At 33.7% G+C, this 13,954-nt stretch overlaps 1 protein-coding gene across 2 annotated transcripts in view; it reads right to left on the bottom strand.

Moving 5' to 3' along the window:
• Positions 1-5,938: 5,938 nt before the first annotated feature.
• The window catches only part of LOC126475092 (adenylate cyclase type 9), a 194,015-nt gene continuing 185,999 nt past the window's right edge, over positions 5,939-13,954 (bottom strand). For both annotated transcript variants that reach the window (XM_050102664.1, XM_050102665.1), the window contains exon 9: positions 5,939-8,299. In XM_050102664.1, the coding sequence (XP_049958621.1) occupies positions 6,513-8,299 (1,787 nt within the window). In that variant the 3' untranslated portion in view covers positions 5,939-6,512. The remainder of the gene's footprint in view (positions 8,300-13,954) is intronic.

Genomic DNA, 13,954 nt, shown 5'->3' with positions numbered 1-13,954 from the left:
CTCTCAGCAGTATAATTGTCCATGTCCCAGAGCCAGATCCATGCTGCAGTGGTTTGAGGAGCATTATAATAAACTCACATTGATGCTTCCGTGACCAAATTTGCCTGATGTAAAGCCTATGGAACAGATCTGTGTCGTGCATATACAAATCAGAATCCCGTTATTTATGTGAATTACTTGACCTGTGAGTAGACATCTGTCACCATATACCTCCATAAAGCTAGCAACAAACTGTTGGATCCCTGATATGCATAATCAGTGATGTACTTTGTTTCAAAGACGGACAAACAAGCTATTAAGCAGGTGATCATAATGTTTTGGTTCATCTGTGTATGCTTTTTTCTCAAAATGCACAACAGCTCACTCCAGTGCACGTGTTTAGATTTCTACCAGAAGTGAAAGTTTCATCTGAGCAATGTTCATAATATGAGCCCCACAGCAATTTTAATTTTAAGCAGTAAGAACAACACTAGTCCTTAATGGAGAGAAAAAAAGTTTACATTTATGGAGTCAGCTGAAACACACACATTGGTTTTTACTGCTGTTGAGCTGATCATCACATTCTCCTGTGTGGCAATGTTTCATTCCATGAAGTCTGCAAAAAGTTTAATAAATATCAAAGAGCTCTTAAATTATTTTATGACAAAGAAGAAAAACATTAACGAGAAACATTGGCTTTTATTGTCACAACAATAAAAATTCACTGAGTCTCCAAAGAAGGCAAATACACATATAAAAAGCTATCTTATTATATAAAAAGATATTGCAAAGGCTAGAAAAGCTCATGCCAGTTGCAGTAGTAAAGCTGTAACTGTGAGATAAAAAGTTGTATACCAAAAGAAAATAATTTCAGAATTTCTGCAACTGGAAATAACGCATACAAAATTTGCAATATCCAATAGACAGGTTTAAAAAGTATCATCTCCCTTTTTTTATCTTTTTGTATCATATGCAGTGGTTTATATGTCAAATATATTCTATACAGAGCTAGAATCATTTTGCCGGAGCAATATATTTGTTAAAGTAGTTACTAAAAGTCTTTACTTTCTTGCACTAACATCTAACAGCTTCAATTTAACTGAGTAACTTGAAATGTGATAAACATGAACATCTTGTTAGCTTTCCACTAAAGCATTAGTTGTGTTCATTACACATTGACAGTTGCATGATTTAACTGTACAATGACATTTGATAATGAATATATTAATAATTGTGGCAATTTCCATAGCATTTAACAATACAGAAATGAATAACAAATTCCTGACTTCATCACAAGCAATACTGTAAACAAAGGAACACTTAGTAGCATTAAATACTGTAGGGAACATGCTGTAAATAGTGTTTAATACTTATCAGACAGTAATTCCTTAGGCTGTAAACCAAACAGTCCATTGTAGTTGATGGAATTGCAATATAGATACAGATAGTGACACTAAATTTGAGAAACTTCTACAGTACTTTAAAATGTTGATTTTATGAATGCACCTTTATACATATTACCAAAAGTAACCTTCAATGAGGGGCCACTTTTCCTCAGCTAAAAATATTTCTAGAGGCTCAGAAAAGAACAACTAATGTTGACTACTTCCACGCCATCTTTAACTTCAACATTCTAAATGTGTTTGGGTGAAAGTGAAAATGAAGAGAATAGGATATAATGGACTATTTCACTCAAATGAAACAATCATCACATGTAACAAGAGAGAAAAATGGAGCAATAAATGAAGGGAAAGAAAGCATTTTTAACATTATGTTTGTTTCTGCCTGATCCACAAGAGAAAGAAACTTATGATTCTTCTAGAATAAAAGTTCCGAAATGGTACCTCTTATTCCCTTTTGTATAAATAACATCAACCTTTTTCTTCTAGCAAATAATATATTGTCAAGTGATGAATAGGTCACAGAACAATTGTTTTCAATCTGTATTGTTAAAGTACTTAACATGTGGAATACATGCAACTGCAATCCAAGCACAAAACCAAAAGAATATACTATATGGTGTAATTTCACACTACTAATTGATGTAATATATACTATATTTTTTTAAAAAAAGAAAATGATACGGTCACTATGATACAACAGGCATTTAAGCATTAGAAAACATAACAATGCATACATTTATTTAAAGCTCTTTACACGAATGGCAATACTATTATTGTGTGTGTGTAACTAAATATTCTGACATATCTCAAAGTCATCATGGAATATGATTTCAGTACACTTGCAAAACCTACTTCTGACTTCACATACAAGGTTTTGTTGACAAACTTTTGCTGAGAAATTTATGACTTAAAAGCTGACAATATAAAAAAGAATGCCCTATTAATGGGAATTATGAAGAATTATCTAGATCATGTAGTTAAATGTTTTCAGAACCGTATATTCCAAGACAACTTTATCAATGGATAAGTAGTATCTCTGGGGCTACAAGACACTTCACAATTTCATTCATTATTGCTTTCTGTTACAGATAATAAAATTCACATACTTTGATAAGCCATACAGTAGTGCAGTTTTTTAAATCTAGACAATTTCCACCTAACTGGAAACTCAACAGAGCACTTAACTTTGATATAAGGTCATCAGCATATGATAAGCATATAAAACTCAAAAATAATTATCTAAATGCTGAGTTGAATAGTATGCGTGGAAAAACTTCTATAATTTGTGATCAACATTCTGTATTAACTACATACATAGTTCAAGTACAGAAATGTTCCCACTCTGTCTGGCAGCTAATTACAATGGCCTTTCTACTTTACAAAATCACAAAAGAAATTATTTTATAACTAAGAATTGTAAATTTGCTACATATAACGACTAAACCACTATTTAGTGATCTCTAAGCACTAAGTATTTCTGAACATATGTGACTAGCTAATACAGTCATAAAAAAATAAACATTAAATTATTTATTGGTATAACAACATAATACTGGTGCTAATTGATTGAAGACACATCCTTGTTGCCCAACAAAAAGAATTTGCAAAAACAGATAAAGCTGAATACTTTAATTCACCACAATCATTTTTTAAGAGAAGAGATGTTTGATGCAGCAACTATAACCAAACATAACTCTTAAGGCACAGTGCTTTATAATACTGTACTGAAATATAGCCTGACAACTTTGATCAGCTGAAATACGGCGGGTTTATCTTTTATCAATGCAACATTAGGAACTCAAATGAGATATAATCCAGTACTATTCATACTGTACAAGGCACATTAACATGATGATGCAACAGGGATGAATACTTTATATATACCTTTGAAAATCATACCTCATATGACATGGTAACTCAACTCCCATAAATTCAGCACTCATTATATAACTTCAGCTCTCATATGTAACACATATTACTCTCAACAAGCAAAAGAAATATTTTACATTATTCTTACAATTTACAGTATTACAGAAACCATCTGAGATTACAGAAGTTTGTGTCATCATTTAAAAATAGATACGCACAACACAAGTACGTAGAAAATCTCCTTACATATTATTTTAGGAAATGTTCTTTAAGAACTACCATTTATCAGTGTCTGTGAAGATTATCCAACACCAAACATGTTTTTATCAGAATTATTGATGTTAAATGATAAAATTTAGTTTGACTGTAGCACCTGCTTTGCTCTTTATATGGTCAGGCTATCATTAACATCAAATGTCCCTTAAAATTCAAAACCTTAGAGAACAGATCTTACATATACAAATAATGGAATGATATTAAATTATGGCAGAATATGATATTGTGTATCTGTAGAATTGTGGTGTACCAAACATTAGATTCTTAGCTTTCCAGGCCTCTAAAAATTTCATTTCATACAGATGCAAACAGGGAACAAAACAACTACTACTGATATCTTTCATTGAAAACTGACACACAATGATTGAGATGACGAGTATCGCACTACATGCATAAACAGCACAGTGGAAAATTATTTACATCTGGTTAACATTTCAATGGAAAATCCTGGATAACAAATATCACAAGAAAAGGCAACTATTCATTATGTAATGGAAGTTATGATGAGCAAACAGGAAACTGCTTCCACTGACACACACACACACACACACACACACACACACACACACACACACACACACACACACACACAAGGGGGGGGGGATCTACAGCAGTCATCACTTTCTGATTATCTATGTGTTGGCAATTGCTTCCTTTGTACAGTGAGCTGTCTATGCTTATGCCACTCATTTCACTGAGTATTGCAAATCATAATGCCACAAGAAGTATTAAGACGTGGAGTAACTACAGATGTAATAGCCTCCCACTTTGAAATGCAAAACACATGGCACTAAAAGGTAAGTTCTTAATCTGAACTGCACTGAAGCAATAACACAAAAATTCACACTTAATTTTCTCTTAAGATAATTACAAAATAATACTTTTCAGTGATAAAAGCAGACACACAAAGGAAAAAATACTTTCAGCACTTATTTGTAGTCAAGAAAATATCCCACTGATTTTACAAGGAAGTTCAGAATACTGGCATCAATAAAGATAAGTAGCTCAAAATTTAATTTGCTTCTGATAGAAATGAATAGTTTTAAACACAAAGCTTGTTCCCCTTTATATCAAAATAGTCAAGACATGTGAGAAAGTAGCAGTAAAGCAGATGCTACTACAATTGCTTGTGGTGCCTTGTCCTAGAAAGTTTTCTTGTTCATAAATTTACTGTTTCAGTTCCTTTTACTTCCTTTTAATAACTTTTTTACTTTAAAAACACACATTTTTGTTTTTTGTAACATCAGACATAATGTATGCATACAATTTACACAAATTAGCTCTCAAAATTTGTGTTATACACAAAAAATGACATAAGAAAACCCCAAAACATTGCAATGGAACAAATATTTTAAATTGGTTAAAATAAATGTTAAAGGTCCAGCCTGAATGAGTGTTAATGTGTCTTAAAAACATTTTCATCTTATCACTTCTTCTATTCCCTCTTTTTGGTAATTATTAGTCAAGACTTTCTTCTCTTGCTGCAAATATTAACATCATTCTGTTTTAAATTAAGTTAATTGACACTGTCTGTGATTTATAGAGTTCATTGTTCATGTTAAGAAGGGGGAACTGTTAGGAAAACAGTACACAACATTTCCTAGTGATGTGTGTGTGTGTGTATTAATAACATACTACCACAGATAAAGTTAAAGTATTCATACTTTCTGCAGAAAAGAAATCAAATTTTTGTTACACTGATCTTCTCTATTTGATTATATTTCAGATGATGGTGATGTATGTTTCTCCTCTGCCTATGACATTATTCAAGTACTTTTCATTCAATATAACAGCCCTCTCTCTATCAGAAACACAAATGGGCATTTCCACCAACTGGCAGGTGTGCATCAATTGTATATGAAGCATGTGTGAAATGCAAAATCCTTTGAAAACTCAAATGACACAATCAGATTTTTGTATCAGGGCAATAATAATACTACTGAAGAATAAAGAAGGAGAAAAAACTAAGTTTACCATAAACTAAGTTCTGGCATCAGCAACTAAATAAAAAAAAATCTGTAAAGGATTACTGGTTATGCAAATATGAGGTTCTGATACTGTAATTATGTGCATGCTCATGTAACACAGGAGGCTGTTAGCAGCAGCAGCAGATGAACAGCATGGAATAAACAAAGAATAATTCCCAAATAAAATTTTGTTTAAGAAACAAAATTAATGTGGGTTCTCATAACTTACTTCATAATACTTCCATGTGGTACAATTTGGCATAGCATCACTGTATAAAGACTGGCTTAGAGATGCAAGAAATAGCATGAATATCTAAGTCCTATCACATGTTGTAGTAACAGAAAACTTACTTTCCTTACTTTCTGATTATCAGTATGTTGTATAGCACAGAAATGAATACTGTTGGGGTTTGACTTAGAACGTCAAACAACTGTACAAAAGAGAGAGAGAGAGAGAGAACCACAACACAGGAATCACTAACTATATGTATAGGAAGAATCAATCAGCCTCCTCTTAACAGTAATTGAGGCCCAGTACTGATAAGCTGAATCAACGAGAGATATCCAAATTAACTTGTTCTCTTGTGCATGATTATGATATTAGAACACTGCATATGAAATCTCATTCATTCACTCCAGTTGTGGCAGTTTCTCCAAGTTAATTGTTTATGAAGACCACATTAAAATAACAAAATGATCAGCCATTACAAAAGCACCAAAAATATAAGCTGAAATTATAATGATGTGGTGACCTATGCACAAGCATCAGGATGGTATTTGGATTTCTGGAGGATGTACAAGAAAGTAGTTTAATTCAGTGACAGTACTTCAAAGTAGATGAGTGTACAAGTTAATCAAGACAATCAAGAATACTTTCTTCTTTTTCCATTACATTGTGCAGTGAATAGACTCCATAATTATACTTCACCATGAAAGATTTAATTTGTGTAAAATATTTGGCATTTAAATGATACATGGTACCAAATTCATTGCAAGTTAACATTTACGTTATCACCTCTCAACCACTGACTGCACTTACTTCTCCACATCTCCCTTTTAAAAGGAAAACTTCCATATGATCTTTACCTTTAACATAAACTGAACCTCTCGGTTCAAATTCATATCGTTCTGACAATATGGGCAAACAAGCTCCACCAACTTGAATTCTACCACGAATACCTGTTGAATCCATTCGACTAGCAATGTTAACAGCATCTCCCCAAATATCATAATACAGTTTCTTTGTTCCTATGACACCAGCTGTTACATCACCAAAATTATAACCCACTCGCAAAACTAAATTGAATTCTAATAAATTACGGTTGAAATCATCAATTACTTTTTGCATAGCTATAGCGAACTCCATTAATTCAAACAAATGTTGATTTGGATGCTGACTTTGTCTACGTACACCTGGATTCAGACCTGATGCTGCCATAAAAGTGCTTCCTATAGTTTTGATTTTTTCTACATTTCGAAATTCTGGTTTTGTTAATAATTCATCAAAGTCTCCAATCAGTTCATTAAGAACTCTCAAATATTCCTTTCCTCCAAGATAAGATTCATCATACATTTCATTGAAGTTTACAATAGAAGCAAATATTATACCAACATCATGATGGTTTTCAGAATACTTGGCAGTGTTCTTTAACTGATCTGCCACATGCTTCGGAATAATATTATGCAAGAGTAAATCTGCCTGATTTTTCATGTTCTGAACCCTTGCCTTATCTCTTGCAGCTACTACATTTCCATGAAAACTCAATCTGTAACTTATCTCAAATTCACGATTCAAAAACCAAACTAATATGAGTAACATTAAAACATCTAGAAAAATTTCTCCATGATACAAATTATTTATGTGATATACGTGTTCATATAGAAATGCTTCAGATTTTCTGGAAATGTCTACTTCTTTTGTACTCAACTCAGAAGCAGCAATTCCATTATGCATGGAGTTCCTAACAGCTAATTTTATTTGGCCATTCCAATTATAAATACTTTCATTACTGGCATTTACACTTCTAAGCCACGTTGAAAAATTGCTTGGTATGTTAATAAAAAATGGGCAAGTGTGACTAGCTATTAATGCAATGTAGCAAACTCCGGCAAGTGTGGCCAAGCAACTTTTCATCCAGCAATTTAGTTGGGTAAAGTTACAAAAGTGAACCAGACTGACAAATAACAAATAACTATAATAAAAGTCTGCATTTGAAGCTTCTTCAAAATTTAAACATACAAAATTTACAAGAACAGATATGACAGGCAAGCTCACAAGGACAGCCCCAATAAAATGCCATGGGTACCAGCTTGAGAAAATTTTCAAGAGTCTTTTGGAGATCCTTTTTCCAATTAAACTCACATGTCTTGCTGCAACCAGTTGACTGATACAAAGAAACACTGTTATGAGTTGCACTGTTGTTGCTCCCACACAAACAGAAATCCAAGCAACTGTGGGCCTGTATAACAGGTAAAGAGAAACTGTGACTGCAAGATAAACTAATGCAGATATGAGAATGTCAAAGTATGTATTATATCTTGAAGTAGCTAAAGTTGGAGGAGAATCAGCAGTCTTGTCAGTCACACGATGAGCATTGGCTCTATATTCTTTTTCCATTTCCTTCTGCCGAAAAAACAATGAGAAACCACGTAGAGGCGGCTTTACAAAATAGCTTCGCTGTGATGTAGCGCTGTCCTGCACACATTTTATCAACTGTAGATCTGACTGCTTTCGAAGACTTTGGAAACACATTCCCAAGTTATCTGCTAATGGTGGTGGCAACTGAACTGGTCTCCGATCTGGATCTAGAAAAGAAGAGAGACATAACAGTACCTTGTTTAAAAACAGACTAATCAAAAACAACAATGACAATTTTCTAGGTCTCAAATATTCAGCACAAATAACTTGATTTTTAATGAATCTGGTATACTGTGAATCATTCTCAACTTTTTATTGTGTCACTACAGTGCTGCAAATGGTGCTGCACATATGAAAAAATGTACTATTATTTTTTACATATATAATACAAATTTGAGTTCTTATCTCAAAAAAAGTGATCAAACTCTTTCAGAGTGAAATCAAAACCTGAAAAAAGCTAGCACCATCATCAATTGTTAACTAATTCTACCATTGCACAAATGTCAATTAAGAGATTTGAAGAAGGCACAATAAAATTTTCATGCAAGAAAAGAAATGTAAAAGTGTAAGTTTGCAATTGTTACCTGATTATTTTCCTACAACAGAAAATTCAGTTGCTTTATAGTTATCAGAAAGGAATGGTAATTTTCAACATTATACTAACAATGATCACAAATTTCTGGACACCAACTTCATTTTTAGCAGGAAATGCATATAGTTGAATAATAATCCAACAGAGCTGTTTTTTATATTTGATTTGCTGACTCTGGATTGGTGCAACAGCTCATTCTCAAGTGGTACCTGCATTCAATTAAACGATTATCACTGCATATAGCACTGCATACACATGTAAATTTATAAGTTTTGTTTGTTTTACAATATTTATTGATGTCATGTATTCTTAGCCCTTTAGCTGTTGTGGGATTTATACAAGACCTGCTATACCATTCCCCAGGTACTGTGGAAGCGTATACGTGCACTGCTTGGATTTTACTACAGATTTATGGATGTCTGAGAGCACCCTGAGCCACCGATCTCTCACTGCTGCGGATGAGTTACTTCCACAAATAAAAAAGTTGTGAGTGTTTATAACACAACATATGTGCCTCATTGTGTGCTATCTTTTGCAGGAAACCTTGTCATGGTATCTTGAATTTTTTATGTGATATGATGATTGTTATGACCATATGATTTGCGATGCGCAGGGACACGTATGAGCGCATTGCTCTTGATGTCCTTCAGATATAAAACCCAATAACATGTGAACGAAATGAGATATCTTCTGCTCACAATTTTAAACAATATTTCAATATGTTATCTACATTTCATTCACTGCAATGTATGAGCTAAAAATCAACCATAAGAAAAGTTACATAATGCATTTTTACCTCTTTAATATTTCATGCAATGTTTTACTTAATTTGATGCAGCACAGTAAGTATGATGGATAATGAAAAAAAAATTCAGTTCCTTATCCAGTGAAGATGTCAGATTGTAAGATGTGTAAAAACCAAAGTTTTTCACCCAATTGTTTTTAAAAAATCGGACGGTAAGTATTTCACATCAGCTAGAACGCTATGTCTCCGCATAGGAACCAGCATTTAACTAGCAGTACAGCCATAAGAAAAGCAGCCTAAGTATGGAATGCAAAGAGCTCACCTGCAGCAGTGAAAGGGTTAAACATTATTTTTCAGATATAATCTTTTTTCACCAATGTCTATCATTCTAGGATGTTGAAGGGTCAGCAACTTGTGATACTATTTCAATATGACAATCAACCAAAGAGCCAAAGTTGTAAAATTTGATGGATGATTTGAAAATGGGTTATGAATAAAAACCCAAAACTAGCCATCATCTAATAATAAAAAGAGCTATTTTACAACTTTGGCAGTTTGTCATACTGAAATAATAATCTTTTGTTTTAAAAAAATAATTTAATTGGATAGATAAAAAACCTACTCACCAAGTGGCGGCAGAACACGCACATAAAAGACGATTGTAATTGTCAAGCTTTCAGAGCCAGTGCCAGTGGCTCCTTTTTCAGACAGAAGGGTTGAAGCCGAAGGGAGAGGACCGGAGAGGTCTAGGAAAAGTGGAAGATTTCGGCAAAGTCACCCAGAACCACAGGTCAGGGGAGACTTACCGCACGGGATGAGAAGGAAAGATTCTTTCCTTCTAATCCCATGTGGTAAGCCTCCCCTGACCAGCAGTTGTGGGTGACTTTCCTGAAATCTACCCCTTTCCCTAGATCTCTCCACTCCTTTTCCTTCACCCCTCTTCCTTCCCCTTCAACCCTTCTGCCTGAAGAAGGGGCCACTCACTCTGAAAGCTTGCCAATTACAACTGTCTTTTATGTGTGCCTTATTTTGTTTTGTATTATTTGCACATGTCTGTTTACAGTGTCAATTCATGTGTCAGAGATATTTATGTTTTTAAATTTATATCTTTGACAAAAATCAATTTCTATTGTATGCAAAATTTAGGACTGCCTCTTAGGTTTTGAATTATCTACAACAGTTAAAAATTTTGTCAGAGTTCTCAATATATTGTCAAAGTTCTCAATATATTGTCTGAGTAGATTGAAAAATCAGCTAACCAGTTGCAAATAAAGGTTTATTATCTCTTGACCATGGTTTCGATATTTGTAAAAATATCTTCTTCAGAAGCATTGGTCCTAAAAACGTGTACACCAATTACAAAATAGTTTTTACAAACATAATAAAATGTTAATAGAAAAATATTTGTGAAGTAAATGTACTCACTTATTACATCACATGATGCCACAATAGATTAGATGAAGCTGAGTGGCTCTTGTCATAAATGAAGTTGATGAAACAAGAGTTATTGCAAGCCACGGCTTTAGATAGCACCAGGTCTCATGTATTGTACCTCAGAAAGACTACTTATTAGTAAATGTCCTCAGGTAGAGGCTCTCGTCAACATGTAAATGTAACAGGCATCACAAGATAAAATAAATGCGTAAGCTACATGTTCCTTATGTCAGAAACTAAGGCCAACTGCTACAAATATACAGCCCCAAAAGACCATGAAAAACTGGGCTACAGAGGATGCCAAACACATGTGCGTAAGAACTGCACCTTAGTTGTGTTGACAACAGCCTTTTATAATAAAGTACGCATGAAATTTCCTCTACAAGGCTGTTGAAAATATAATAAGTTTACAGGTGTACATAAAGTATAAAATTATTAATACATTTGCTGACAGAGTAATATTATACATAAATTCAGTGTGCACAAGGTGGAGGTCTGTCTGCAACAGACCACTGTGACAAATGCAATGGGGAAAGAAGAGAAACCATAAGTTAAAATAATGTCACTAACAGGAAAAAAATTCTGCTTAAGCGATAAGAAAAATGGGAAAGCAGTGAGCGCTATATACATGCGTGAAAGCACTGAGTCTTGTTGGTGTTAAGTAGCATAATTTTAAATTAAAGTGATTTGACAATTTCTTATAGAAGACCATTGAAAATGCAAGAATTTTAGAGGTATACACTAAATATAAAATCCATAAAATATTTATGTAGCACAGTGATACTGCACGGAGCTTTAGTGTGCAGTATTTAATGTATATCTCTAAAACTGTTGCATTTGTTAGTGGCCTTCTATAAGAAATTGTCATAATGCTTTAATGTAAAATTATGCTACTTTTTTAACACCAGCAAGACACAGTGCTTATGTGCGTGTACATAGTGCCAACTGCTTCCCCATTTTTCTTATTGCATAAGCTTCCGTAGTGTTAAGCAGAAGTTTTTTCCTATTGGTTAGGTTGTTTTACCTTATATTTACTCTTCTTTCCCCCTGCATTTGTAACAGTGATCTTTTGTAAACAGAAATCTACCTTCTGCATGTTGAATTTGTGTGTGATTTTACTCTGTCAACAAACGCATTAATAATTTTATACATAATGTACACCTGTAAATTTATTATGTTTTTAACAGCCTTGTAGAGGAAATGTCATTCGTACTTTAATATAAAATGCTGTTGTTCAACACAACCAAGGCGCTTGTAACAGTTGGCTTTAGTCTCTGGAATAAGGTATGTGAAGCTTACACAAATATTTTATCCTGTGACACCTATTGCATTTACATGTTGAAAAGAGCTTCTACCTGAGGGCATTTACTAATGAGTAGTCTTTCTGAATAATGATACATGTGATCTGGCGCCATCTGAAGCCATGGCTTGCAATAACTGTTGTTTCATCAATTTCGTTTTTGACAAGAGCTGCTCGGGTTCATCTAATCTACTGTGGCATCATGTGATGTAATAAGTTCGTATGTTTACTTCACAAATATTTTTCTATTAATATTCTATTATGCTTGTAAAAATTATTTTGTAACTGGTGCATGCATTTTTAGGACCAATACTTCTGAAGAACGTATTTTTACAAATATCAAAACCATGGTCAAGGGCTAATAAACCTTTACTTGCAAGTGGTTACCTGATTTTTCAGTCTATTCAGAACTACACAGTTACTTTTCGCAGTCACTTTTCAGATTTTGTAGGTTTTGTTTGTTTAAAATTTTTAGAATTTATTCTCTGTGGAATATTTCTGAAAAAAATTGGACACACATTTCGTTATATTAAAACTAGTATTTGCACGGAGAATAAACTAGGAATGAAAACAATACACAGCACAAAGTTACAAAATATGACCATTCAGGAATATCTAAAATTAAATGCACCAATTCTGACATGTTCTACATTGGACAAACAGGATGAAAGTTATTACAAAATACAAAGAACAAGTAAACAAAAGTGAAAACAACCTCTTTGCATTTGTTATGCGTCTAAAGAGAATCCACACTCTACCACAGACATTAGCACTAATCTCTCCATCTTTCATAGTTCCAAAAAAGCAAACTTCATGAACATCTTAAAGGATATAGAAATACACACACATTGGCAAAAAATCCTAACAACATTTTAAACAGACAAACATAACTTAGAAATTTAAAAAAATACATTAAGAACTTAGACAACATTTTTATATGTCACAGACAACTTAAAACAAGAGGCAATCCTAAATTTTATACACAATGTTGTTGCTGTGGTCTTCAGTCCAGAGACTGGTTTGATGCAGCTCTCCATGCTACTCTATCCTGTGCAAGCTTCTTCATCTCCCAGTACCTACTGCAACCTACATCCTTCTGAATCTGTTTAATGTATTCATCTCTTGGTCTCCCTCTACGATTTTTACCCTCCACACTGCCCTCCAATACTAAATTGGTGATCCCTTGATGCCTCAGAATATGCCCTACCAACCGATCCCTTCTTCTAGTCAAGTTGTGCCACAAATTTCTCTTTTCTCCATTTCTATTCAATACTTCCTCATTAGTTATGTGATCTACCCATCTAATCTTCAACATTCTTCTGTGGCACCACATTTCGAAAGCTTCTATTCTCTTCTTGTCCAAACTATTTATCGTCCATGTTTCACTTCCATACATGGCTACACTCCATACAAATATTTTCACAAAAGACTTCCTGACACTTAAATCTATACTCGATGTTAACAAATTTCTCTTCTTCAGAAATACTTTCCTTGCCATTGCCAGTCTACATTTTATATCCTCTCAACTTCGACCATCATAATTTATTTTGCTCCACAAATAGCAAAACTCATTTACTACTTTAAGTGCTTCATTTCCTAAACTAATTCCCGCCGCATCACCTGATTTAATTCAACTACATTCCATTATCCTCATTTTGCTTTTGTTGATGTTCATCTTATATCCTCATTTCAAGACACTGTCCATTCCGTTCAACTGCTCATCCAGGTCCTTTGCTGTCTCTGACAGAATT

The sequence above is a fragment of the Schistocerca serialis genome, chromosome 4, assembly GCF_023864345.2.
Source record: "Schistocerca serialis cubense isolate TAMUIC-IGC-003099 chromosome 4, iqSchSeri2.2, whole genome shotgun sequence".
NCBI classification, from domain to species: domain Eukaryota; kingdom Metazoa; phylum Arthropoda; class Insecta; order Orthoptera; family Acrididae; genus Schistocerca; species Schistocerca serialis.
This window is presented reverse-complemented; position numbering and strand designations above follow the sequence as displayed.